This window comes from Ostrea edulis, chromosome 3, assembly GCF_947568905.1.
Source record: "Ostrea edulis chromosome 3, xbOstEdul1.1, whole genome shotgun sequence".
Classification (NCBI taxonomy): domain Eukaryota; kingdom Metazoa; phylum Mollusca; class Bivalvia; order Ostreida; family Ostreidae; genus Ostrea; species Ostrea edulis.
The window spans coordinates 10,875,212-10,899,917 of record NC_079166.1 but is presented as its reverse complement, the minus strand read 5'-3'; the positions used below and the strand labels follow the sequence as shown (position 1 = coordinate 10,899,917).

The 24,706-nt window shown below is 35.7% G+C and overlaps 2 protein-coding genes and 1 long non-coding RNA gene across 12 annotated transcripts in view; 1 reads left to right on the top strand and 2 right to left on the bottom strand.

The window, feature by feature from the left end:
• Window positions 1-1,705: 1,705 nt before the first annotated feature.
• Window positions 1,706-12,046, bottom strand: LOC130053218 (uncharacterized). 4 transcript variants are annotated; one of them, XM_056160004.1, is made up of 3 exons: window positions 11,557-12,046; window positions 4,591-4,649; window positions 1,706-4,314 (listed from the first exon to the last, which is right to left on the bottom strand). In XM_056160004.1, exon 3 carries the CDS (start codon window positions 4,007-4,009, stop codon window positions 2,642-2,644), a length of 1,368 nt encoding a protein of 455 aa, XP_056015979.1. In that variant the 5' UTR covers window positions 4,010-4,314; window positions 4,591-4,649; window positions 11,557-12,046; the 3' UTR covers window positions 1,706-2,641. The 4 variants fall into 4 exon arrangements, with proteins under 4 accessions (XP_056015979.1, XP_056015977.1, XP_056015975.1 ...); XM_056160002.1 differs by lacking the exon at window positions 11,557-12,046 and adding an exon at window positions 4,792-11,389; XM_056160000.1 differs by lacking the exon at window positions 11,557-12,046 and having other exon boundaries at window positions 4,591-11,389.
• LOC130053220 (uncharacterized) lies at window positions 9,388-11,923 on the top strand. Its single transcript, XR_008801742.1, has 2 exons — window positions 9,388-9,638; window positions 10,651-11,923. It is a non-coding gene; the product is annotated as an uncharacterized LOC130053220 (long non-coding RNA).
• A 2,069-nt stretch (window positions 12,047-14,115) lies between the features above and the next one.
• The window catches only part of LOC125673986 (centrosomal protein of 85 kDa-like), a 32,179-nt gene continuing 21,588 nt past the window's right edge, over window positions 14,116-24,706 (bottom strand). For all 7 annotated transcript variants that reach the window (XM_048910955.2, XM_056159999.1, XM_048910956.2 and 4 more), the window contains 6 exons: window positions 22,161-22,313; window positions 21,015-21,140; window positions 20,229-20,387; window positions 18,905-19,075; window positions 17,958-18,177; window positions 14,116-17,013 (listed from right to left, as the gene is read on the bottom strand). In XM_048910955.2, the coding sequence (XP_048766912.2) occupies window positions 16,841-17,013; window positions 17,958-18,177; window positions 18,905-19,075; window positions 20,229-20,387; window positions 21,015-21,140; window positions 22,161-22,313 (1,002 nt within the window). In that variant the 3' untranslated portion in view covers window positions 14,116-16,840. The remainder of the gene's footprint in view (window positions 17,014-17,957; window positions 18,178-18,904; window positions 19,076-20,228; window positions 20,388-21,014; window positions 21,141-22,160; window positions 22,314-24,706) is intronic.

The window sequence follows — 24,706 nt, the reverse complement described above, 5'->3', positions numbered from 1 at the left end:
TGAACCTTCTCATAATTCATCAACAAAAACACTTCCCATTCAAATTATGACAAATTCTGACCAAGCACTTAAATCTAATCTTGCTTCTCTGTTCAACGTAATTTTGACAAATCAATAAGGCGACGTGAAAGAATATTCTACCCTTTGGTACAATCACGTAATAAGCATTCCTCAAAAGACCAATCATGGAATGAGGGTCAAACAATTTCATTTTCTTGTTTTTACAGATTTCATTTACAATCGTAATCTTTTTTCATTTGATGGTGAAGTAGCCTAACATGAATAAGGAAAGAATGGTAACCAATGAAATGAATATTAAATTGGCAAATAATCAGTCTGATCTTAATAATATCCGAAATATTAAGCTATACCCTATAAAAAAAAATGAAAATCAAATTCATATCAGAGATTCAATATCTAACAAAAAGTAATTCAAAACCATTATTTCAATATCTAAAATGTACCACCAATTTCAACTGAGGTTAGAAATAAGCTGAACACTAAGGTTTTATTATTAACTTATTGAAACTTCTATTGTGCATTACAGGGTTAAATATCGAACAGTTTTAGGATACCAAGTGCCATACAAAATCCTTATTTATTATGAAATCATCTATAACGGTTACACAACTAAAATAACATGTTAATTTAGATACTTGCTTTTCTCAATTTGGTTGAGTTTTTCTACACTGTCAGTATAAGTCTACATTATTATAATGTAATACATTCAACGTCATCTGGAAATTGCCGGTCTCGGTGTCCTAGTGGCTAGGACACTCGCTTTGCAACTGAGAGCTCCTAATTTGATTCTTGATAGTGGTACCGCCTGAAATCTAAAACGGAAATCCGGTGTCGCGGTGGAACGTTCAAAAATCCTCACTCCTATGGCCTTGAGAGCTAAGCATAGAGTCTAAACTCGTGGTACTTCAACTACAGCTGGTGACGTCTCACTATGAATGCAAAATTACCCACGGGACGTGAAAAACACACGTTGATTTTGTATGGAAATTTCATTAGTCAAATAAGATTTTTAAAACTACAATTCCAACACGCACGTCTCTGGATGGCATGAGTCTATCCTGGACATATTTATCAATTTTACACTCCAGAAAAAGTATGTCATCTGCAGATTTCCAAGCAATATTATCATCAGATAATTCAATTTATGCCGCTTTGAGAATTTTGTAGATTTTTACACCATCGGATAGTTACGGATTATTAAGCCAATCAAGTTCGTTGTTAGGATAGCGTCCTTTTTCCAAAGCGGACATAAATTGAATTATTTGATAATATTCAACAGTCTCGATTGAAGTCAGCATTTCGCAAATTCTATGGTCGTTATAACGATCTAGTTCGTCAATACAACCTCGCATTGGGTCAAATGCTGTCTGACGTGTTTCATACCGATTGTTAAGCCGATCTTGACACACTGATTTGACTGCGGATAACTCCGTTTACCTGATCAGGATATGGGGCTCATGGCGGGTGTGACCGGTCAACAAGGGATGCTTACTCCTCCTAGGCACTTGATCCCACCTCTGGTGTGTCCAGGGGTCCGTGTTTGCCCAACTATCTATTTTGTATTGCTTGTAGGAGTTATGAGATTGATCACTGTTCGTTATCTTCACCTTGCTGATAATATTGTTTTATGCCTCCTATATGACGAATCAGCCCAAGTAGAAAAAAAAATAACCCAACATGGTAATGCAGTTTTGTCAAATACATGTATGTCATTTATTGAATAACATAAGGTGAATTGTTAAGTAAAATGTATAACAAACCATTAAGGGGGATCACTTGAATAAACAATACCTGCTGAAACATGTCCATAGGTGTCAGGTAAAGAGTGATCCCCCTTTGAAAAAGACTAGAAAATTACATGTAGCGAAAGTACAAATACAAGTTATAGAGTACATGTAACATGCATACAATATATATATAAATGAGTTAATCTTTGGAAGCGTCCAAAAATTGCGCCACATGCCCTAGCACAGCGAGGGATGAACGCCAACCAAGGAATTACTATAAGGAGTAAGCATCCCCTGCCAACCAGTCACACCCACCGTGAGCCCTGTATGTCGATCAGGTAAAGAGTATAATCAATGAATCAATGTGTCAAAAACGGCCAACGAACTGGTATAAAATATATCAGACAGCATTTGGCCCAATGACAGTTTATATTGATCATCAAATTAGATCGTTATTACGATCATAAGATTTGCAAAATGATTCCGTTAAACGAGACTGTCTTATTATAAATCAATATAAGCATTTAAAAATACATGTATCATTCCCTCAATAATAACAAGGAAATCTTATCTATTCAGGAATTGAAATGTACGTGTTTAAATATTTTCCGCCATATACGAGTTGTATACAGACTATTGTGTTAAATACCGTGACTCGTTATCTGAGCAATCAATATATTCAAGCATAAACCTCTCTTCCTCTGTATGCAGGCCATGTGTTAAATTGATATTGACGGTTGTAATACCTTTAGTGGTAAAGTTTTGAAACATTATATGATCCATTGACAGTTTTACATTCCCGGTGATATTTAAATTTTCCAAAGCTTTCTCGGCATGTTTTAGAATCCACAGCTTTTTATTTTCCAAAGTGTAGTATTGGTTTTCAAATTCCATCACATTAAGCTCATAATCCTGAGATCCGGCTGTGAATACTTCAACAAGTCTCCTAGCAATGGACAGTCCTTTGAATGTATCTGGTATAACCTTTGTTGTGTAAAATATATCAGAAAGCAGTATATTTCGCGTCCTTTTTGTGGCAATCTATTTAATGTAATGATGCTTTTCCATTTCCCCCCATTTATTCTGTTTATAGATCTAAATGAATTATGTAGTCCATTTGAAATGGAAACGTGTGGAGGTCTCGGGACTAGTGTTCCGGTAATTCTCGCATTGCCTGTAAATCTTTCCAGTACTTGTAAGATCCACAGTGTGGAACTGTCTGTTGAGTAATATTTTTCTTGGTACTTAAATACATTTAATGAGTACTCATGGCCAGGTAATGTCATTGTAGGATACTGTGTGCATAATTCATCCAATTGTTTTCCTAGTGACTCCCCATCGTATGGTGTGAGAAGAGGGTCATCAGCAAATCCAACATCCAATGGTTTCAGGTGAACGATTTTTTCACGGTCATCAACATAGCTGGTGTTGGGAAGGGCTTCATTTGTTATCGAGCTTTCTTTACAAAGATGATTACTGTCTGGAATGGTGTACCTTGGATGTGTTAGAGTAAACATTTCACTTGTGTATACGGTATCCATATCGTTCAGTCTCGCTTGTTGTCTTGGAGAAGTATGGTGTGCAGGTCTTTCGTAAACCATGTCATTTCTTGAATCAGCCCTCGTCCCTGTTTGTTTGTCCTGATGACATATATCGTTCTCTGGATCATCAAGTTTCGAAAATGTCGCTGCTGAATATTTAAAGCTTTTGTTTTCATTATGAATGCTGTGGTAACTCCTTGCAGAATTTTGAACGGAAAATTGTGCCACCGTTTGAAATCCAGGCACATCAATACCACTTAGTGAGAAACTGTGTAATGATGCCTGCACTTCTCTCGAGACAGTCTGTGTACACCTAGTAGTATCTTGCATTTGTTCCATCAATCTAGTTCCAACATGCGTTTCTGATGCCCAGGACCTCCACAAATACCCCCCTTCGTAGCCTCTTACTCTGATATTTGGTTGAACACAACACTTTTTCGGGTTTATATAAGACGTAGCCTTGACTGTAATTTTCTCACATTTTCCTAATGTTTGCAGTTTCTTAAATATCCAAAGTCGGCGGTTGTCAGCAGTTACCCATACATTTCTTTTACTGACGACGCTGATGGTTGGAATATCATTTATGCTACATTGTCCACGTAAAATATCGTCGAGAGTCTCTCCAATTGATTTATTATAATGACGTGTGGAAACTCCAAAGCGATTTGAAATGGAGTCTTGACTGAAATATATATCTGACGGTGCTAATAAAAATTCCATACTTTAGTCTATCACAATCTATAAGTTTCTATCTATGAATGAAAACGAAACAAATTCATACTAGCTAATCCAATATATGTCTTGCATGAAAAAATCTTGTATAAAATGAAACCGAAAGCAGGGTTTCCCGAGAAGTGGGTATAGACATGTATACACGTAGATTATTGATTTCAGAAAATGATTGTGTTACCGGGTGATAACTCAAACAAGTATACCGGTCACAAGGTTTATTTATCACAATCGCTCAGAATAACATAATTCACAGATCATCCAAATGTTATCCGATAAATATCATCCAAAAGATTCTACAACAAGTAATAACAAATATTAAACATGCACACATTACATATGACACGACATAAAATCACGGGCAGACATGACAAAGAAATAATTCCATATTAATCTTCATTAATCACATAAATAGAATTGTCTTTTCTTCATCAGATCACATCATTAATATAAAATCATAATTAATCAAATTTACTTAATATTCTGCATTTAAACTAAGAACCTATCCAGAGCATATAATGGTAAGACAAACATATCAAACACCACCTAAACAATACATAACACACTCTTACCAAATATGTGGTATTAGAATCCGGATGGATCTATAGTAATGTGTAGATCTGGTGTATATCTATCAATTAATACAAACATATATATTACTCAGATTTCTGAAGCAATACACTCATTATGAAATAAATAGAAATAAAATAATCATACTACTCTTACTCTCACTCACTCTATGCATAAAATCCTTATCATAATTAGTAACTGACCCGATTAGTAGATTGTAGTCTGTAAGTCCAAATGTCCAAAGTTTTCAACTAAAGTATGACACAACTGCCCAATTCAATTTCTAAATTCAAACTGAATCTTACACTGACCAAGAACTTTCATGTGACCAATAATTAAGAAACGAACCGATGAACCATGAAAAACAATCCGTAACCAACCTAAACTATAGCTGGCCATAAGGGAAATACTCAAATATTAAAAGTTGTTCAATACCAACTATGGAAACCTGTTTGTGTATTTATTGCACATATTAAGCTGATATTATTTATCGTAAAATTAAAAACACTGAACACATGTAGTAATATAAATTAAACATTTTATCATTCCAGACGGGTAAGGATGCTCTACCACAATTGTACTTACAGTTACTTGTTATAAACAAATGTTTCTACCTCCTTTGGAAGAGTTCCTAGTTTGACAGTTTCTGACAAAATTGTTAGACAGTTTTCTGATCCTTATTTACAAACATGGTGCTTCCCGTGGGGATCCGGTTTAGAATAGATCCTCAGTACCCCTTACTTGTCGTAAGAGACAGCTAAATTGGGTGGTTCTTCGCATGAGACCCCAGAAACCAAGGTCCTGTGTCACAGTTGGTGTGGCACAATAAAGATCCCCCCTGTTCAAAGGCTGTATGCACCCAGCATACATGTAGGTCTAAATTTTGCAGCCCTTCACCGTTATTATTGACGTCTCCTTACGAGTGATAGATTTACGAGCGGAACGTTAAACAGTATACAACCAATATGGTGCATCTAAAGCAATGTTTTAATCATTGTATTCAAAAGAGTGTCTCTAAACAGCATGTAAAGTTCGTGGATGAGGCGTCACAAATCAAATACAAAGATACTCTAAGAATTAGCAGGATTAAATGTAATATTATGAAAGAAAGAGTCACAGACACAACATGGAATAGATTGAAAAAAGAGAACGATGGCAGATAATAAATAGCTGACACGTTTGTTTATGGTGTGCACATTATGTCGGTTATCAAATACATTCAGGAAATTAAATAGGGAAGGGGTGAAATGATAAAGATAAAAACCGGTGGGGAATCTTACGTTTTCTGTGGGTTGTCCGGGTCACCGAAACAATCTCTGTTTTTAAAGATTAATTTCAGAAATAATATCAAGAAAATGCATTTTTTTCTGATATGCCCGAAAATAAATTCATACTAATGTCCAAAATAATACCACTAGTAATCTAGTTGTGAAAACTTTGCCCACAGTATGGAAACAAAGATGGCGATATTATGTCACGATTTTTAAACAACCCTTTACATTATACTTATATCATTGATGGTACAAATTCCCATCAGCTCATGTAAGTGTTTTGAAACAATGGACAATTCAACACTTCTATTTACGATTTATTTATTTTTATTTCTAACGCCCATACTTTTACCGATATACGATACGTAGTGCTTTTGAATTCCCTGAATAAGTAAAAAAAACAACAACAAAAAAACAGCCATGCACAACGTATTAAATACCTTTGTGATCTAGATCGAAAACCATTTTCTGAAATCAGGTACCCTTGTTTATGCATGCATAAATCCACTTCTTGGAAAAAATCTAGTTTCGTTTTGAACACAATACCATTGCTATTACCATCAAATATATATTTTTAGCCAGGACTCCATTTCAAATCGTATGAGGTTACAGAAGACCACGCCGATACATTAATTGTAAAAACTCTTGATAACATTCTATGTGGAAAATGTAGTATAAATGATCTTCCAACAATACGTGTCACAAAGAAAGGGAAATTATATGAGACTCCTGACAAACGCCGACTTTGGATATTTATGAAAACTCCAATCGTTAGGACAATGTGAAAAAATTGCAGCCAAGGCTATGTCTTCTATAAACTGGAAAAAGCGTTATGTTCAATCGAACATCAGAGTAAGGGACAACGAAGAGGAGACATCAGATGGAAGTGCTGGACCTAAATCAGTGGACCAGAAGCACGATACTAGTACGGATATACGGAAAATTAAGAAAGAAGTGCCCTCATATGGGCTTTATGTAAATGATCATGATGTACCGGAAGTTCAAGATTCAGCAGGTTCTTCTATTGGACGTCCACAAAGCAGTTACCGCAGCTATAGCTCTGCCAGTGGAAGCAGGGGATATTTAGATACGAAATCTTGTCAAGCCTTGGAGCCAACAGCAGAACCCCAACACAAAGACGTATCTTCCAGTGGCTACCGGAGCTATGGTAGTAATTTGACAAATGCAACATCTGAATCATTTAAACACTTGTATCCCAGAAAAGAAGCCCATTACATAGGTAAATCCAGTACTGAAAGTAGTGCTACAGGTGTGAGTGTTAGTTACAGAAGAGGCCCAGTAAATTTATGTGAAAGAAAAGTGAATCGTGAAGAAATGGATGACAGTTACACAAGTGAAAATTCATCCATGGAACAAACAAGGCGCAGAATTCTGGACAGAAGTACCAGATCTCACGTTATTTCGACAGCAACTGGAGCCCCTCTTAGGGCTAATTATGATCCAAGATCGTGTGAATCTGAAACTGTAAGATCAGTACGATCTGCTTCGACACGAGAAAAACTATCAAGCGAAAGTCTTGCAAGATGTAAAACAATTGTCCATCTGAAACCATTGGATATCGGTTTCGCTATTAAGAATACTGTGTATATATCATTCGACGGGGAGTCCTGTGGGGGAAAACTTGATGAATGGTGTCCACTTTTTGACACATTATGCATTGACGGGATTGAGCTTTCGTTGGATGTATTTGAATACCAGGGACAATATTATTCAGAGGAAATATCAAAATTGTGGTTTATGCAAATAATTCAAAGATACATAAATAGTGTAAGAATTTCCGGTTCAGTAATACAGATACCTGCAAACATATTACGCTATCGACTGCGTGACTCCTTGAAGTTAGCAGAAAGACTACATGGGACAAGATGGAGAAGTCTAAACACATTGAAAATGTTAACAACAAAGGAAAAACCAAAGCTGTCTCTCTCTGATATATTTTACACAACAAGTTCCATTCAGGACACTTTGAATGGGAGCTCTATCATCAAGGCACTCGTTGAAATCTTCTCAGGCGGAATTCGGGCACATGAGCTTAGTGTTATGGAATTTGAAAACAAATACTATACTTTGGAAAATGAGAAGCTGTGGGTTTTAAAACATGCTGAGAAAGTTTTGGGAAAATTAAGTGTCACCGGAAATGTAAAAATTTCAATGGATTATATAATGTTTCATAGCTTTACCACGAAAGGTGTCGAAAACGTCAAAATCAATTGGAGTATTGATGTACATGTACATACAGATAAAGAAAGATTTATGCTTGCATATATTCAAAGGCGAGATAAGAAGCCACAATAGAGATTTGCAATGTCGTTGGTATATGACATATTCAACAGATATGATAATGTTCCGCAAAATCATTATATATCGTTGAGTGAATAAGATTTCAATCTGGTCATTTATCAAATACTATTTTGATTGGCTTTTAGTTTTAATATGATTATGAGATTCAATATAGGCGCAGATCTTCCTGTGAAACAAGCGTGTATAGATAAGAAATAGTCATGGTACGATACACAAGGAATGTGGTGACTTTGGCTCTCTGCCAATAGATTATTGATTTTACAGACTACATCTACATAGAGCTTTGATAGGGTTTAACAGAATAGATTGTTGCTGCATGTGAAGATGTTAAAAATATTCTTATAGTTTACCAGAATGCCTCAAACTGATTAAGGTTCTATAGTAAAGTACATATGCACTGTAGTTTAGTCAGTATTGGGTTTAAATATCAATGTTAAAGTGGTCCTGCTGACAATATATTTTTCTGGGGTTGACAATTGCAAAATACGTTTAGGATAGATATATTTTGATTTAAAGAGTATCCTATTATGTATAACATGATAAGGATTAGGCAGCATATAGCGCCTATATAAGCTTAATGCTTATATATGGGTTATAAATATACGAGTAGTTTCGTATACACAATCCAGATAATGTATTGATATAGTTCTTTATAAAAATCGTTTTTGACTATGCAACATTATGGACAGTTTGTCAAAGACTATGTACTGTAACACTCAGTTTCTGTTGCCATGCTATTCATTATTAATAAATTATTATTAGCTTGTTCAAACGTGCTTTAACATGTGTTATTGTGATAGTTGGGCAAACACGAACCCCTGTAATATACTACTACTAAATAAAGCTATTTACATTTATATTCATTTGTGTGTTGTCTTACATCCCATTTCGGAATTTTTCACTCACGTAAAGATGTCACAAGCTTCATATGTAAAGTTCAACAAATACTTAAGACTACATAGCGCCCAGGGATGCAACAGGTAAACGAAATTAAAATCAGTGTGCAAAGAACGCCCTAACAATTGGTATGTAACACGTCAGACACCATTTGACGCAATGACAAGGTGTATTGGCAAACTAAATCGTTATAATGACGATAAAATTTGTAAAATGCTGACTTTAAACGAGAGGACTGAAACCTCTTTAAAATTAAGTTGTTTGTTTCGATTTAAAAACTTATCATACGCAAAAAAGATCTTGCTTATTGAATCAGTTGGTCGACAGACATAAACACCATTTGCAGGTGAAATTGGAATACCATTACATAGATATGGGAAGTTGACGATGGAGAAACGTGCGACACTGATGATAGATAAACAGGTACACACGGAAAACGTCTGAGAAATTAGTCATCATTCACCAACAGGACAGTCTTGTCAGACATCTAAGTAATTTCAGCAACACCAGCTTTCAGCATCTTAAGTACTGTCTCTGTCAAATATGAAGGTACTTTGGAGGTATGTATTGGTTTGATATCTGTTCAATTAGAATAAGTTACATGTAAAGCAGTAATCCCAGTCTCACTGCAGTGCTTGTTATATCGATAGTATCGAGATTCGTCCTCATGCTGCGTATAAAACTTGTTCACAAAGTAGATCTGCTTTATCCTAAATTCTCAATATCACAACAACGCTATAAGTATATCGAAGTATCCTTCCATCAACTCACAATACGGCAATCTTATAATCCAACAATTGATATAAATATAATAGAATGCATTTTGTCGTACACAAGTTGTATCTGGCCATGGACTCGGGTGTAATCTTACTCGCTATTTAACCTAAGAATTCAGAATATATTGTAGAATAAATCTTTCTTCATCTGTATGCATATCATGTGTCAAATTGATATCGACGTTTCTGATATTCTTCGTGGTGAAATTATCAAACAATAAATAATCCATAGATAGTTTTACATTCCCGGTGATATTAAAATTTTCCAAAGCTTTCTCGGCATGTTTTAAAATCCAAAGTTTTCTATTTTCCAAGGTGTAGTACTGGTTTTTAAATTCCATCACATTAAGCTCATGGTTCCGAGTTCCGCCCGTGAATACTTCAACGAGTCTTTTAGCGATAGACAGTCCTTTGAAGGTATCTGATATAGCATTTCTTGTGTAAAATATATCAGAAAGGCACAGCCCCAGTGTCCTCTTTGTTGACAAATCATTCAATGTAGAGAGGCGTTTCCATTTCCCCCCACTTAATCTGATTGTAGATCTAAAGGAATGATATAATCCATTAATGGGTATATGTGGAGGTCTTGGGACTAGTGTTCCGGTAATTCTCGCATTGCCTGTAAATCTTTCCAGTACTTGCAAGATCCACAGTGTGGAACTGTCTGTTGAGTAATATTCTTCTTCGTACTTAAATACCTTTAATGAGTACTCATGGCCAGGTAATGCCATTGTAGGATATTGTGTGCAAAATCCATCCAATTGTTTTCCTAATGACTCCCCATCGTATTCTGTAGGTACACGAGGGTCATCAGCAAATCCGACATCCAATGGTTTCAGGTGAACGGTTTTCTTACGAGCAGCAACAATTTCACTTGCCATTACTTTTTGTGCTGAAAGAGACCGTGTTGGCATGTCAGATTCACAGCGTCTCGAAGCATAGTTGGTGTTGAAAGAGGTTCCAGTTGATATTGGACTTTCTTTAGACCGAAGACGCCTGTTTGCAATGACACGCTGGGAATGTATCAGAGATGAATTTTCATGTGTGCATCTGGTATCCACTTTATATTGTTCCGTCTGTCTTGCTTCAGAGGAATGGAATGGGATTCTTTCATGAACTAATTGCTTTCTTGAGGCATCAATCATTCCTGTTTGTTTGTCTGGAGGACGTTCATCTGTCTCCGGATCCCCATATCCAGAAAAACTTGCTGCTGAATAACTAGTGCCTTTGTTTTCATTGTTGATGCTATAGTAACTTCTTTCTGAATTTTCAACAGAGGATTGTTCGAACGTGTGAAATTCAGCCACATCAACATCACTTAGTGATAAAGCTTCTAATGATGCCTGTACGTCTCGCGAGGTAGCCAGTGTACACCTAGTAGTGTCTTGCACCTGGTCCATTAATTCAGTTTCGACATGTCTTTCTGATGCCCATAACTTCCACAAATGCCCCCCTTCGTCATCACCTCTTACTTTTATACTCTTTTGAGCACGACACTTTCCTCGGAAAATGGGACAGTTACGATAAAACTTCATTATCTTAACAGGAATTTTATTACATTTTCCAAATTTTTGAAGTTTGTTGAATATCCATAGTCGGCGATTGTCTGCAGTCACCCATAATCCCTTATCTTTTCTAACTCTGATTATTGGGATATCGTTTATAGTGCAGGCACCAGATAAAATGTCGTCAAGTGTTTTACCAATGCGTTTATTGCGATGACTGGTGGTTTTCCCAAAGTAATTAGAGATGGAATCCTGGCTGTAGTATATATCTGATGGTGCTAGCTGTTGATATGATTCCATATTCTAGTTGATCAAAATTTGATTTTGAAAAAGAAACCAGTTTTTCCAAGAAGTGCGAATATGCATGCGCAAACAGACACCGACGATTTCAAAAAATGATCAAATTTACATGTAGTCAACATTTAAACTACCGGTATGTCGACATCGCCTTAACTCCCTTAATAAATTCAAAATAACCTAATATTATGTGTACAGTTGATTCCCTGATACATTTCCTCTTGTGATAGGATGAACTCTAGTATTAAAATGAAAGTGAAATTTCTATTTACATCTTGGATAACAATGCTTCCAAACTGTGTACATGCAAGGTGAAGCGAAAAACCACATAACCATTCGGCATAAAAAACACATTTAGCCATCCAACATGAAAAACACATTATATAGCCATATTTTCAGTATCCCTGACCCAGGTGTTGCGATTTTGATAGCGATACCATGTTTATTATAGCTATACATTTCGATTGTTTTAAATATCTTCAGGAGTAAAACAAATAAATTTTAAGAGGTATATACATACATCTTTGACATATGATCTATTTAGTCCCTCCCTACTACCTGAACCTATCCACAAAAGTGTCCCCTATGCTAACATTACCAAATCACAAGGTAGGGATTTTTAAAACAAAATGTTTCACACCCCGAACAAAGGGTTTTTGCCGATACCCAATAACTTAGTACACTCCAAGACCAAGCTTCAAGGTTGGATGACTATACCATTTAGTTCTTAAGCAATACAGCTATAATTGTCAATGATAGTTGATAATCATGGACCCGCTCATTAAACAAACAAGGTTGGGTCTGATGTACTAAACAGTCAGTGATATCTAAGGTTGGGTCTGATGTACTAAATAGTCAGTGATATCTAAGGTTGGGTCTGATGCACTAAACAGTCAGTGATATCTAAGGTTGGGTCTGATGTACTAAACAGTCAGTGATATCTAAGGTTGGATCTGATGTACTAAACAGTCAGTGATATCTGAGGTTGGATCTGATGTACTAAACAGTCAGTGATATCTAAGGTTGGGTCTGATGTACTAAACAGTCAGTGATATCTAAGTACCTGGTAAATAAAACTGGTGAAAGCAATTGAGTTTAAAACAGAAAAAAGTGCATCTATTATGGAAATATAAAGATGACAAGAGAAAACTGACAAGATATCTTTGCCATCTTTGTTGATACAGGAAGGGATCATTGCCAGTTCACCCTTGGTTGTACCTGAAGTCAATGTTGAGGATGTGGTTTTGGCAGAATCGCTAATGCTTTCGATACAACGCTGAATTTTAGGGGCAGGAGGTGCAGAGTATTTGATACTTCCTATTCTTTTTCCTCAGATGCCCTTTCGTAAGTTCAGACTGCGCAACTTTTACATGTATGCATGTTCACTACGTTTCATCACTTCCTGTTCCTCACACCCAGCGTTGTACAAAATTGAACAATAAACCTTTCCAGAGTAATTTACCACTTTTTGGTCAATCCCAGCATCATCAAACAATGACTACATGTACTTACCAAGGGTGTAAACGCAAGAGTTATAATGAAATAAATAACAACACAAAGAGTTTAATTTGTACCGAGCATGTTGATAAACAAATCTCGTTACTCGCTTCGGTCTGCACCAAATCTCGTTACTCGAGAAACGTTTAGCAACATACTTACTAATATTACTTTTAGTTTACATCTCATTTATAAGAATACTTAACAAACAAAAAAATCCCTAAGTGCAGCTGTCAAAGTACATGTCCATCCATTGGACAGCCCACTCATTTTTGGACCGACTATGGGGTGTGCAGATTCCAGATTGTGCAACTTTTCAGTACCCGATACTGTTGAGCAGTATATACGTGGGAATTCCCACATACATGTATATACTACAACTGTGCTATATAGGGAATTTGCACCATCAATGATGCATGCATAATGTAAAGAGTATACTGGTTTTGAAGTCTGTTATTTCATAATTTACTTTATGGGGGGTGTGTGGATGGCTTGACTAATGTAGGGTGTGGATGGCTTGACTAAATTTCACGCTACGATGCCTTTACTGGCGTAATTTATATTATGTTAGGTAGCCATGCCGTCTTGCAAGGGAAAGCTGACCACATCAAGTTGTTCTCGATTTAAACAGCATGATATTGGGATAGAGGAACACACACAAGTTTATATCATATGCAAGGGCACCAATCGATCTACAGCACAACTATTAAATTGTCCAGAACACCACATTCGTCTTATTTTTTTTCGATTTAAGGCCCAATTTAATTTGCACTGACCAACTTACCCCGGATGCAACTGAATCTAAGGGGGCTGGGGTTTCTACCGCCCAACCGAATGTCGATCATGCGATTTTTCTTTCACAACTTTCGGTTGTGCAATAAATCGATTAGTGCCCGTGATAAGGTACAAAACAGCAACAACACCTTCAACACATTCTCACTACACAAAAAGAGCAAGATAAATGTGAGAGATTTATAATTTATTTTCTCACAATATTTTACAAATCCTCTTAACTGTACTGAACTTCAAACTGTCATAAAAACCTAAATACACTGTGACTATACACTACAAAAATCCAACAAACTGAATCAGTTTAATGACTACAGTGGCAGTGACATCTCTTAATACTGACTATCTTAATGTGGTATACCTAATGTAATGATACAGTAAAACACAGATATAGCGAAACTCTAGAGCCACCAAAAAAAAAAAACCAGTTCATTATAACCAAACTTCATTATACAGTAAAACATGGTTATAGCAAACCTCCAGGGCCACCCAAAAACATTTTATTATGACCAAGCTTCTTAATACATCTGACAAAATTTTCGTTGTTTTCCTCTCATAGTGGAATAAATTTCTCTTCGCAATAAGCGTGAATTCGTTATAAGCATGTTTTACTGTAATGTTTCACTAATAAATCACTTAAGGTAGCTCACTACACTAAAGCTTATACTCTTTATGACAACATGTCACAAGATGGCGATTTAAATGTTTTGTGAAATTATTTGTATCGATCGATTTGTTTGTCTATCATTGTTGCTCAGTGGTTAAAGCATTGGGCTGGTGAAACACAGATCTCGAGTTCAAATCCCCCAGAGTCCTTTATTCATATGTGTTGAATTTTTTTTTTGAAAATCATGTTTTTATCCAAATTTGTATATTTTTTGCCTTTTTGGCATATATATATTTATTGTATATCATCATATCTTTTATAATTAAATCAATTCGTTCTGATTTAAGAAACTATTTGGGTGTAGTGAGCCACCTTAAGGAAAATACATGTTGATACCGATAAATTTAACATTAATCTGCATGAATACAGTCCTCTATCTTTTTATTGGCAAACTACTAGTAACCTGAAATAACAAAAAAAAAACACAAAATAAACACAAGATGAAGAAAAAACATGACATTCTTCAAAGTTGGTGGCCATAACTTAGGAACTATTAAAATTAGCATAATATCATTTGATAGCTTTATCAGACCCTGTTTATATCATAGATAATAATATTCATCAATATCTTTTGATTTTATGAACGTAATAAATCAGGAACACTGTACGCCGTATTCTATGAAAACAACATTTTAAATTGATTTCGAGTGTCGAAGTGCCACCTGTCTCTGTACAGCATTAATAAAATGTAAAAAGTGTTACATGCTTACGAGCATTAGTCATTTACCAATGGAGTTTGATTTCCTTTGAATTAATTCTATGCACTACATGGCTCAATTAGCCATTTAACAGGAATCACATGACCCTGAACACAACACAATGAGACAAACGAACCTACAGTTTTCACACCACTGTCTACAGTATTTACATCTCCCTGAGATTCCATTGCACATTATTTTTCAAATGATGATGAAATAAACATGTTCAACCAGGATGAAATGGATACTTTTTTTTATGATTTACAAAAATATTCCGATCACATTCTCTTTTTGGCTTTAGAACGAGATGAATTTTAGCAACGTAATGTGGATGATATTCATGAAGGAATGATTCTATGATTATACATGTAATAAGTTACACCGCAGATCTGGAATGCACAATGTTCTCCTACTTCTTCATTAACTCCCGCCCTCTTACTACATTCAAATCACCGCATGAAAGAAATTACTAAAACACGTTCATTTCAACACAAATGTCAAGAGCCGCTGAGTGAAATACAGGTACGTCAATAACTATACAAACATTTTTTTTTTTCATTTCATTTATACATCCATGAGTAGACTCCTCCTCATGATTATCCATGTAAAATACTGAGTATGGCACTTGTAAACAATCTGGATTTGGCATTAATAGATTCAGGCATTGTTTCAAAACTCCACAGACATACAATTTCTAACATGGACACAATACACTTGTTCAGTCAGTTTGTGTTTTATACCGTGTCTTGTTATGGTAATGCTATGGGATTTGGCAAATCTTCAGGCAAAAAGGAAATAGCATTATCAATATTTGTAGCAACCACTGTCTCATAACTAAATCACAGAATCAGATTCTTTCCCTAAAAAATTCTGTTTCCATTTTAAAATACATGTTACCCTACATACATAATAAACCAAAATATAATAATAATAATAATAAACTTTTCTCACATTCATAAAATTCACAATATACACAACCATTGGATTTCCAAGTTTTTCCTGACTTAAAGCCAAACATCACAAAACATCCACAAAGGCACAGTACAGGTGTATTCAATACAAGATAAAATAAATACTACCCTCTCTAACTGTTCAAGTAAATGTTTCTGACACCATAAACAGGATAATGAAATTCAACGGTTCATTGGATAACGCGAGACAGCTGGGTGTACCGACTAGTGTTCGATGGGTTAAGGGGGCTAGTCTCGGAGACTTCCAATACCCCATATCCACAAACCAACGCAAAACCTCCACAATAACACATAGACTGAGTGATATTTAGTTGATTTGATGGAAAAAGTGATTGATACAGAGGTCTTGCAATCTTTACCCAGTCCTTGAACCTTTGGGAAATACCTAGCCAATAGAAACCAAGGAACTTGAGGAATTGTCATTTGTAATCCAATAATTCCTTCTGATAATTGGAAACACCTCCATGACATGACTGTCTCCACAAACTTCTGTGTAAGTCAGCAGCTGCTCAATTTAAGACAATAGGAAACCCGTGTGGCATGGCAGTGCCAGAATTCTTTATCACTGGGTAACGCAGTTCATATTGTCCCCTAGATCCTCAGCATATTTGTTACAAATAAGACCCCTTAGGCCCTCAATCTCTGACCTCAGCTCCTTCACTTTCCCCAGCCACTGTTTCAGTGTCTGCGCTTCTTGATCTTTGGTGGCTTGTCCTGTCTCTATCTCGGACGGAGCTGTTAAAAAATGAAGGAACAGAAGCCATGAACAACAGCTAAAATGTCACAAGGTAAGTATTTATGGATACTCCACGCAGATTGAGATCTATGTGGAATGCAACATGTGCATACATATTCTAATCTCCATGGACATCCTATTTGTTGAAGACTTCAAAGATGTTAATCACTTGCAGATTTAAGAAAATCTACAGATGATTATAGCATCATGATTAATAAAGAAAATTTACAGATGTATATAGCATCATAATTAATTAAGAAAATCTAGAGATGCTTATAGCATCATAATTAATTTTAAAAATCTACATATGATTATAGCATCATAATTAATAAAGAAAATCTACAGATGATTATAGCATCATAATTATTTTAAAAAATTGTGATTTCATATCTTGGCAGAGCAGATTAAAATACTTAATCATTAACTGGGTTACATGTATGTAGAGCAGATTAAAATATGTAATCATTAACTGAGTTATACAGAGCAGATTAAAATGATTAATCATTAACTGGGTTATACAGAGCAGATTAAAATGATTAATCATTAACTGGGTTATACAGAGCAGATTAAAATATGTAATCATTAACTGGGTTATACAGAGCAGATTAAAATGATTAATCATTAGCTGGGTTATACAGAGCAGATTAAAATGATTAATCATTAACTGGGTTATGAACAAAGCATTGTAACTATCCTTAAGGTACAGTATGTGTGCTTATTTTATTGAATTCAAATTTTGGTACCATTAGAAATAATGCAATATTTTTAGTAATCATAACTTTATCATTACTGCTATGTATGATAAAGGATAAATAGAGAATTTGATATTTTAGAGCATCTCTAAATTAGTACTCTTGCTTTACCGCCAAAGCACACAAAAAATTGATCCCACTAAAATAAGTACACATAAAATACATGATTTCATACGTGCACCATCACTCACCTCGAACTCCTAACAGCAGAGACATGTTTGGATCATTACCCTCAGCCCTCTGAACACACACTTGGACCAGCGACTGTAACTCGTGGTAACACAGACTCAGTTCCTGCGTAAAATGGCGCTGGATTTTCTGGTTCTCGTCGGCTGCCTGCTCTTCCAGGGTCTTTAACTGCTCCCTAATGATGAGGATCTGCTCCATCAAGTCCTGGTTCTTGCTGCCCAACTATCAATATTAAATTAAAACTATAGAATCTTATATTTTCATGGGGTAAAACTTTATGGGTTATGGGGGAAAAGCCTCTGTTTGCAGGGCCATGATTTTGTTCGATGAGTTGTTATTGTTTAATAACTTATTTTTTCTTGTTCATGGTGGATTAAATTGTTTGTCCCATACCATGAACAACACTGGCAATTTTACAGAATGGCTTTTATATGTATCTTTCTTGTCTGGTAAAACAATCCACTTTTTAATGCATATTTATACTTCAGATAACTGGCATGAATTTAAAATTTATATCGATAACCAAACATGTCTCTCTATCATATCATGAAATACACGGATCATGCTGTGCAATGAGACACATGTTCTCTTCACTACCTCTTTAACCGCTGCGGTGGCCTAGAGGTTAGAGCGTCGCCCCGCATGCGGAAGGTCGGGGTTCAAATCCCAGCCATGACAGACCTAAGTCGTTAAAACAGGTAGTGATAGTTCCATCGCCAAACGCTCGGCATCAGGTGTGAATGTCATGGGTCCTTCGAGATGACCTTAAACACGGATGTCCCATGTCGCAGTAGGTGTGACGCTAAAGAACCCTCACTGTTCCATGGCCGTAAGCACCGAGCATAGGCCTAAATTTGAAGCCCTTCATCGGTCTTGGTGACATCTCCATATGAGTGAAAAATTCTCGAGAGAGAGACGTTAAGCAAGATACAAAAAAATCAATCACTACCTCTTTCATAGAGCGCCGTAGCTTTTTAATGCTTTCCTCCTTCATTCGACAGTCCTCCCTCATAACTTCCACAGATTCCTCCTCGTGGGTTAACCGTTCCTGCAGTCCCTTCATTTCGTTCTGGTGCTTCACTTCTAAATGTCTCAACTTTCGGTGACTTGTCTCTAAAAGCTGCAAAACACACAGTGAATGACCAATTGAACAAATTCAGTTGAATTTCACTCTAATTTTACTTTTCACATTTTAAGATGTTCGCTCCTGAGTTTTGTAGCATTGTCAATTTTTGGGGAAGTATATTTTCAATTTCTGTATGGTAGCTAGGAGACTTACGAAATTGAAAAGAAACATATTCGGAGTCATATTGCTTGTTATTGAGCTACAGTGTATTAAACTTGACATTTTTGCACTTAAAATGTTTAATTCAAATTATTCATTAGCACTGGAAATGTGGAAAAATATCATCATATAGAATTAGAGGATTTAAAAGAACATACTATAATAGTGTATATGTTGACATTACGTATGTATTATCTACAGCATTTTCAAATTAATACAGAAAAAGTTACAAAATCTTGTTTCAAAATGTAAGACGGGACATAAAAAAGTACAGGTTATAGGTCAAAAGTTTTAACACCAAATTTTGGGTTAATCATTATAGATGTTTTAGGAAAAACTATATCAACCAAAGTTATGAATTTATAACATCTGAATTAATTCCAAACCTCTACTGCTTATATCATGGATTACAAAATTAAAATATATGTTGTCTACACATATAAATACTGACAATATATTGGATAAAACAGAAATGGTAAATTTGTGCTTCTTGATTAAACAATCCTCCCACCTCAACATTTAAAGCTTTCCAAAACCTTTCAAAATTTGAATTGACATACAAATTTTTAACTGGATATGCTCAAGTAATAAAGTATGGACCAATGAAATAAATATTGAACCCGTACCTAGACAGTTTTAGCATCCTGCGCAGTTACACTCAAACTACGAGGAGCTAACTTCTGTAAGCCACAAGAACTTACCAGAATCAATACCATATAGAATCACAAAGCAGGGGTAGACTGTTAGCGTAGCTATTGATTTTGGGCTAGACTGTTAGCGTAGCTATTGATTTCGGGCTAGACTGTTAGCGTAGCTATTGATTTTGCAAGTGGAGCTATTTTGTCCAGATGTGGAGTGGATCCAGCAAAAGCGGGAGGGGATTTTGTATACCAACATCAATGTGAAATGCACACCTACATTACTAATTTGGTATAGCAAAATCTTTGATCCACTCCTACATCTTCAGATGCTGGTGTGACTTGCGTACCTTTTTGGCCTTGTCCAGGTCCACCGCCAGGCGTTCGTTCTCGAGTTTGACCTTGTGGAGTTGATCCTCACACTTGTGAAGCTCTGCCCCCTCCCCCTCAGACTTTATCCTGTTGATTTCCTCTGTCACCATAGCTACCTGTCCTGCTAACCTCTTCTCCTGCAAAAACCATCAATTTACTCAATCCATCTCCTCTACTTCAACATAATTTAATTTCAATTGTAACATGCAATTCAATTGGCTGCATACTGAAATAAAATTAGTTTATACTGTATATCCTGATTTAGTATGGGGACACACTCCCTTGACAATCCAAGACATTACTGCCTCTTTTCTTTATTTCATTATTATTTTTATCCCTTCATAATTCATTGTGAGAGGGAATGTAGTAAAGGAATAATTTATGTGTGGGTGAGTATGTGTGTAAGTGTATGTATGTGTGGGAGTGTGTGTGTGTGTGTAACACTGAACTTGCAGACACTCTACAGGCCACATATTTAATCGATTGATTTTATACTTCACATTAACTTTGTTATCAAGAAAGAAAGAACCTGGATCTGAACGTTTACCTTGTGGTATGAACGTTTACCTTGTGATCTGAACTTTTATCTTGTGATCTGAACGTTTACCTTGTGATCTGAACTTTTACCTTGTGATCTGAACGTTTACCTTGTGATCTGAACTTTTACCTTGTGCTCTAATTCCTGGATCTGAACGTTTACCTTGTGATCTGAATGTTTACCTTGTGATCTGAATGTTTACCTTGTGCTCTGAATTTAATTTTACCTTGTGCTCTAATTCCTGGATCTGAACCTCTCTGGATGTCAGGGCTTTCTTGCCTTCATACAGCCTTTGTTGTAGCTCCTCGACACGACTTTCCTGGAATTTGGTCTTCTCTCGTAAGCTTTGGAGGTGAAATTGGTTAAGGATATTACCATACACGTCTACAAATCTTAGATTCTGTCCTTTTCAATTTTTGAAACAGGGGAAATATTTGAAAGCATATTCTAGAAGATGCAAGATTTCTCATAAATAGCTAAACTTCATATTCAAGTTCTAAGTCTTGCTAACTTCCAACAATATGAAATCAAATTATTATGGTTATGATTACCATGTTGTGACAATTAATGTACATGTAATACAAGATGAGTTTCTAACAAACAATTATCCCATTGGATTTGGATTTATGGTTTAGATTGTAAAATGAGTGAATTTGATGACAGGAGGTGGAAGTTTATAACTTGTACTTAGTTGTTGTATGGCTGTCATCTCGGGTGGCTTTCAAAGAAGGCTTTTTTTTTTTTTTTACCTGTGGAGGCATGGCCTTTGTATATGACCTTGACATGACTTGAAGTCTTGAGTTGAATTCAAGGACTCCCAGTACACTGCACATACAGAAAACCACATTTCATGTTTTCATAGTTATTGTTTTTTCAAATGCCTAAGTGGGTCTAGGCTTTGATAGTTAAGAAGTATTACCAGCCATAGACTGGCAATGACAGAATCTTTGCTTTTTAGAATGGGTCCAATCCTATTAGAGACTTTACACTTGTTTTATCTTCAACTTTTTAAAATCCAAATTTTTATAGATCTTTTTTCTTTCAAATTTGTTGTTGTTTACTTAAGTCAGGCATGAGTTTACTACCATTAAAAACCATTTTCAGTTAATGTGTCATGCCTCCTTAAGAAATATTATACAGGATTGCGTAACAGGCATACCCTCTCCTTACAAAGGTTTGACTAAATATCAAGTTTCTGGCTCATGCGGCTCACAGTATAGATAAAATCAAAGTTAGGGACAGTCAAACAGACAGAACAAGTGACATTAAACACTCGTAAGACCTGGATCTTCCACAATTTAAGACTGTCTGATCTGAATTCCCAGAACACACTAAGTAACATGCAGTGCATGTAAATCTCATTAAAGGATATTTCTTGGATGTTTTTCATGCTCTCTTCCACTGTAGGCAGGTCTGACAAGTAACTCTGTAGCTCGTCCAGCTTCTCTTTCATCTGACGGTGGTTGTCAAACATTTCTAGATATTTCCTCTTCCAGTCCTCCATCTCCCTCTCTAACTCGTAGAACTAAGAAAATAAAAAATCTGATGTAATTTGTTATCCACTGAATTAAGACAACATTCCAACGATTCTACCAAAAATGTTGAGATACAGGTATTGTGTTCTTTGGGAACAATTGGACAAGCCTTACTGACTAGTTTTTGTAGAGCAGGTTTTTTCCGCGGGTCTAAAATATGACGATTTGCTGGCTCTAAGGTACATGTATGCTATTAATTTTAGCAGACAAGGAAGAGTTATCTCTCTTGCAAATACTGAAATCGCAACTGGGTGCATATTTGACAAGTGAAATTTTCACAGAAAGATATCTAACCGCTAAAATAAGCTAAATTTATCACCCCGCGGAAAAACCCGCTATACAGTAATAAGTATAGCATATCACATGTATGTGGAATTTTTTCTATCAGTTCTACTGACTCAGAGAGTCAGGGCTTTTACTGAGCCATAATACCCTGTACTGTATTAACACTGGGACTGAGACATAATACCCTGTACTGTCTTAACACTGGGACTGAGACATAATACCCTGTACTGTATTAACACTGGGACTGAGACATGATACCCTGTACTGTCTTAACACTGGGACTGAGACATAATACAGTACCCGCAACGTTATTCTTGACATGATAAACGATAGAACACGATACACGCACGATAGGATAGGATACACGCACGATACGATAGGATACACGCACGATACGATAGGATACACGATAAACCTGATAAACGCAAAACCTGATAAACGATCTTCACGATAGACCTGATAAACGCAAAACACGATAAACGATCTTCACGATAAACGGAAAACCTGATAGAAATGTTGTAAATTTAGAAACGGTTTAGACGGAACGAAATTTTGATACCTACAACATAATTACATTATGTTTACATTATGTTGATAATAATATTGAAGGATTTCAATGTTCATTATATACCTACATTACGGACAAAACGGATTTCTTGTTTCCCGCGTTGGGAAAAAATCTAACGCGGTAATCTATAGGTAACTCAGGAAAACCGCGTTCTCATCGCGGGATGACTATCAGCTACCTGTCCCCGTCGCGGTAACATTTGTTTAAAACATTGATCGGTTTTGTACCATATAATTTCTTTAATCCACGGTCGTACGTTTTTTTTGTTTTTTTTTTAATGCCATCACAGCTAAAATTAAAAAAAAAAAAAAATAATAAAATATATACGGCATTGAATTCATTATTTGATATCTATATGAATTTTATCAGCCAATGATTCTAAAACTTATATTGTCACCTAATGTTTAATATATAGATTATACAGGGAATTAACTAAATGTAATATAATGTAGTGATATCATGCTTCAGTAGCTCTCTTATGCTAATGTATATTACCTTGAGTATGAAATAAAACCAAGTAATATTGTGCGTGTAGCGAGGAGGGGGTTATTTTGCATCAAGCTCTAAGTTCACGGCTCATTCAACATCTCAAGTTATTTTCAAAACGACCGCTTTAAAAAAAATCAACCGCACTGCACCTGTTAGATATTTTTACACTATGATTGATAATTGATAGTCATAAGTAATTGGAACATATTTATTTGAATTGATATTTTGTTAACAAAACATAAATATACTGTTTAAAAAACATAAACAAAACCCGGCTTGTTTTAAATTCGCAATTTTGAAACGCTTAGTGTGTAAAAAAAAATTCAAATAATCATCAAAACCAACATAAATTTCCAGTATCTACACGTACGAGTATTGGTACATGTGTACATGTACAAGGTATATAAAAAACAAAACAACGATGACAGCGGAATCATGCCCAGTTGAGCAGAATTTTGGGGGATGCAACACCCTTGCACCCTTTTAAAACTTAATCTTCTAAATGTGTGAAATACAATGTCCCTGAGAATGTTAGCTGTCAAAACACGGGTGATACACAAAATCATATATAAGGACGCGCACAAGTTCAGCAGTTGCTATATAAGTAGCATACACGTGGGAAAAAAATCGGAAGAAAAAGAACCATTATTAAAATATACATGTATGTGATAAACAATGTAATTTACTGATTTTTCCTTTCAAATCGGAACTCCCTATTTTTCTGTTAGTATTAATTACAAATAACTGTTTCTAGACAGACAAATGTTTATGAACTTCAGAAGGAGCTTTCAGATTTACTGTGCTCGGTTTACTGTCCTACTTTCCAGACTACTTAGAATTAAATTGTGATAAATTTTCACTCTCTCTCTGGACAGACAAATATCTCTTCTTCTGCCTTAAAATCGACAACTTTATGTTCTCCTTCAAATATACCGTCTTTCCTCGATTCCTAAAAATAGCTTCTTTAACAAAACGAATAAAGGTTTCGGAAAGTATCGTACTTTTTCATTAGATTTTATAAACGATCCCGATAGTTTCCGA

What these genes read in the sequence shown, in the direction of transcription:
- LOC130053218 (XM_056160000.1), bottom strand. Translation starts at nt 11,389, where the DNA reads ATGAAGTTTTATCGTAACTGTCCCATTTTCCGAGGAAAGTGTCGTGCT.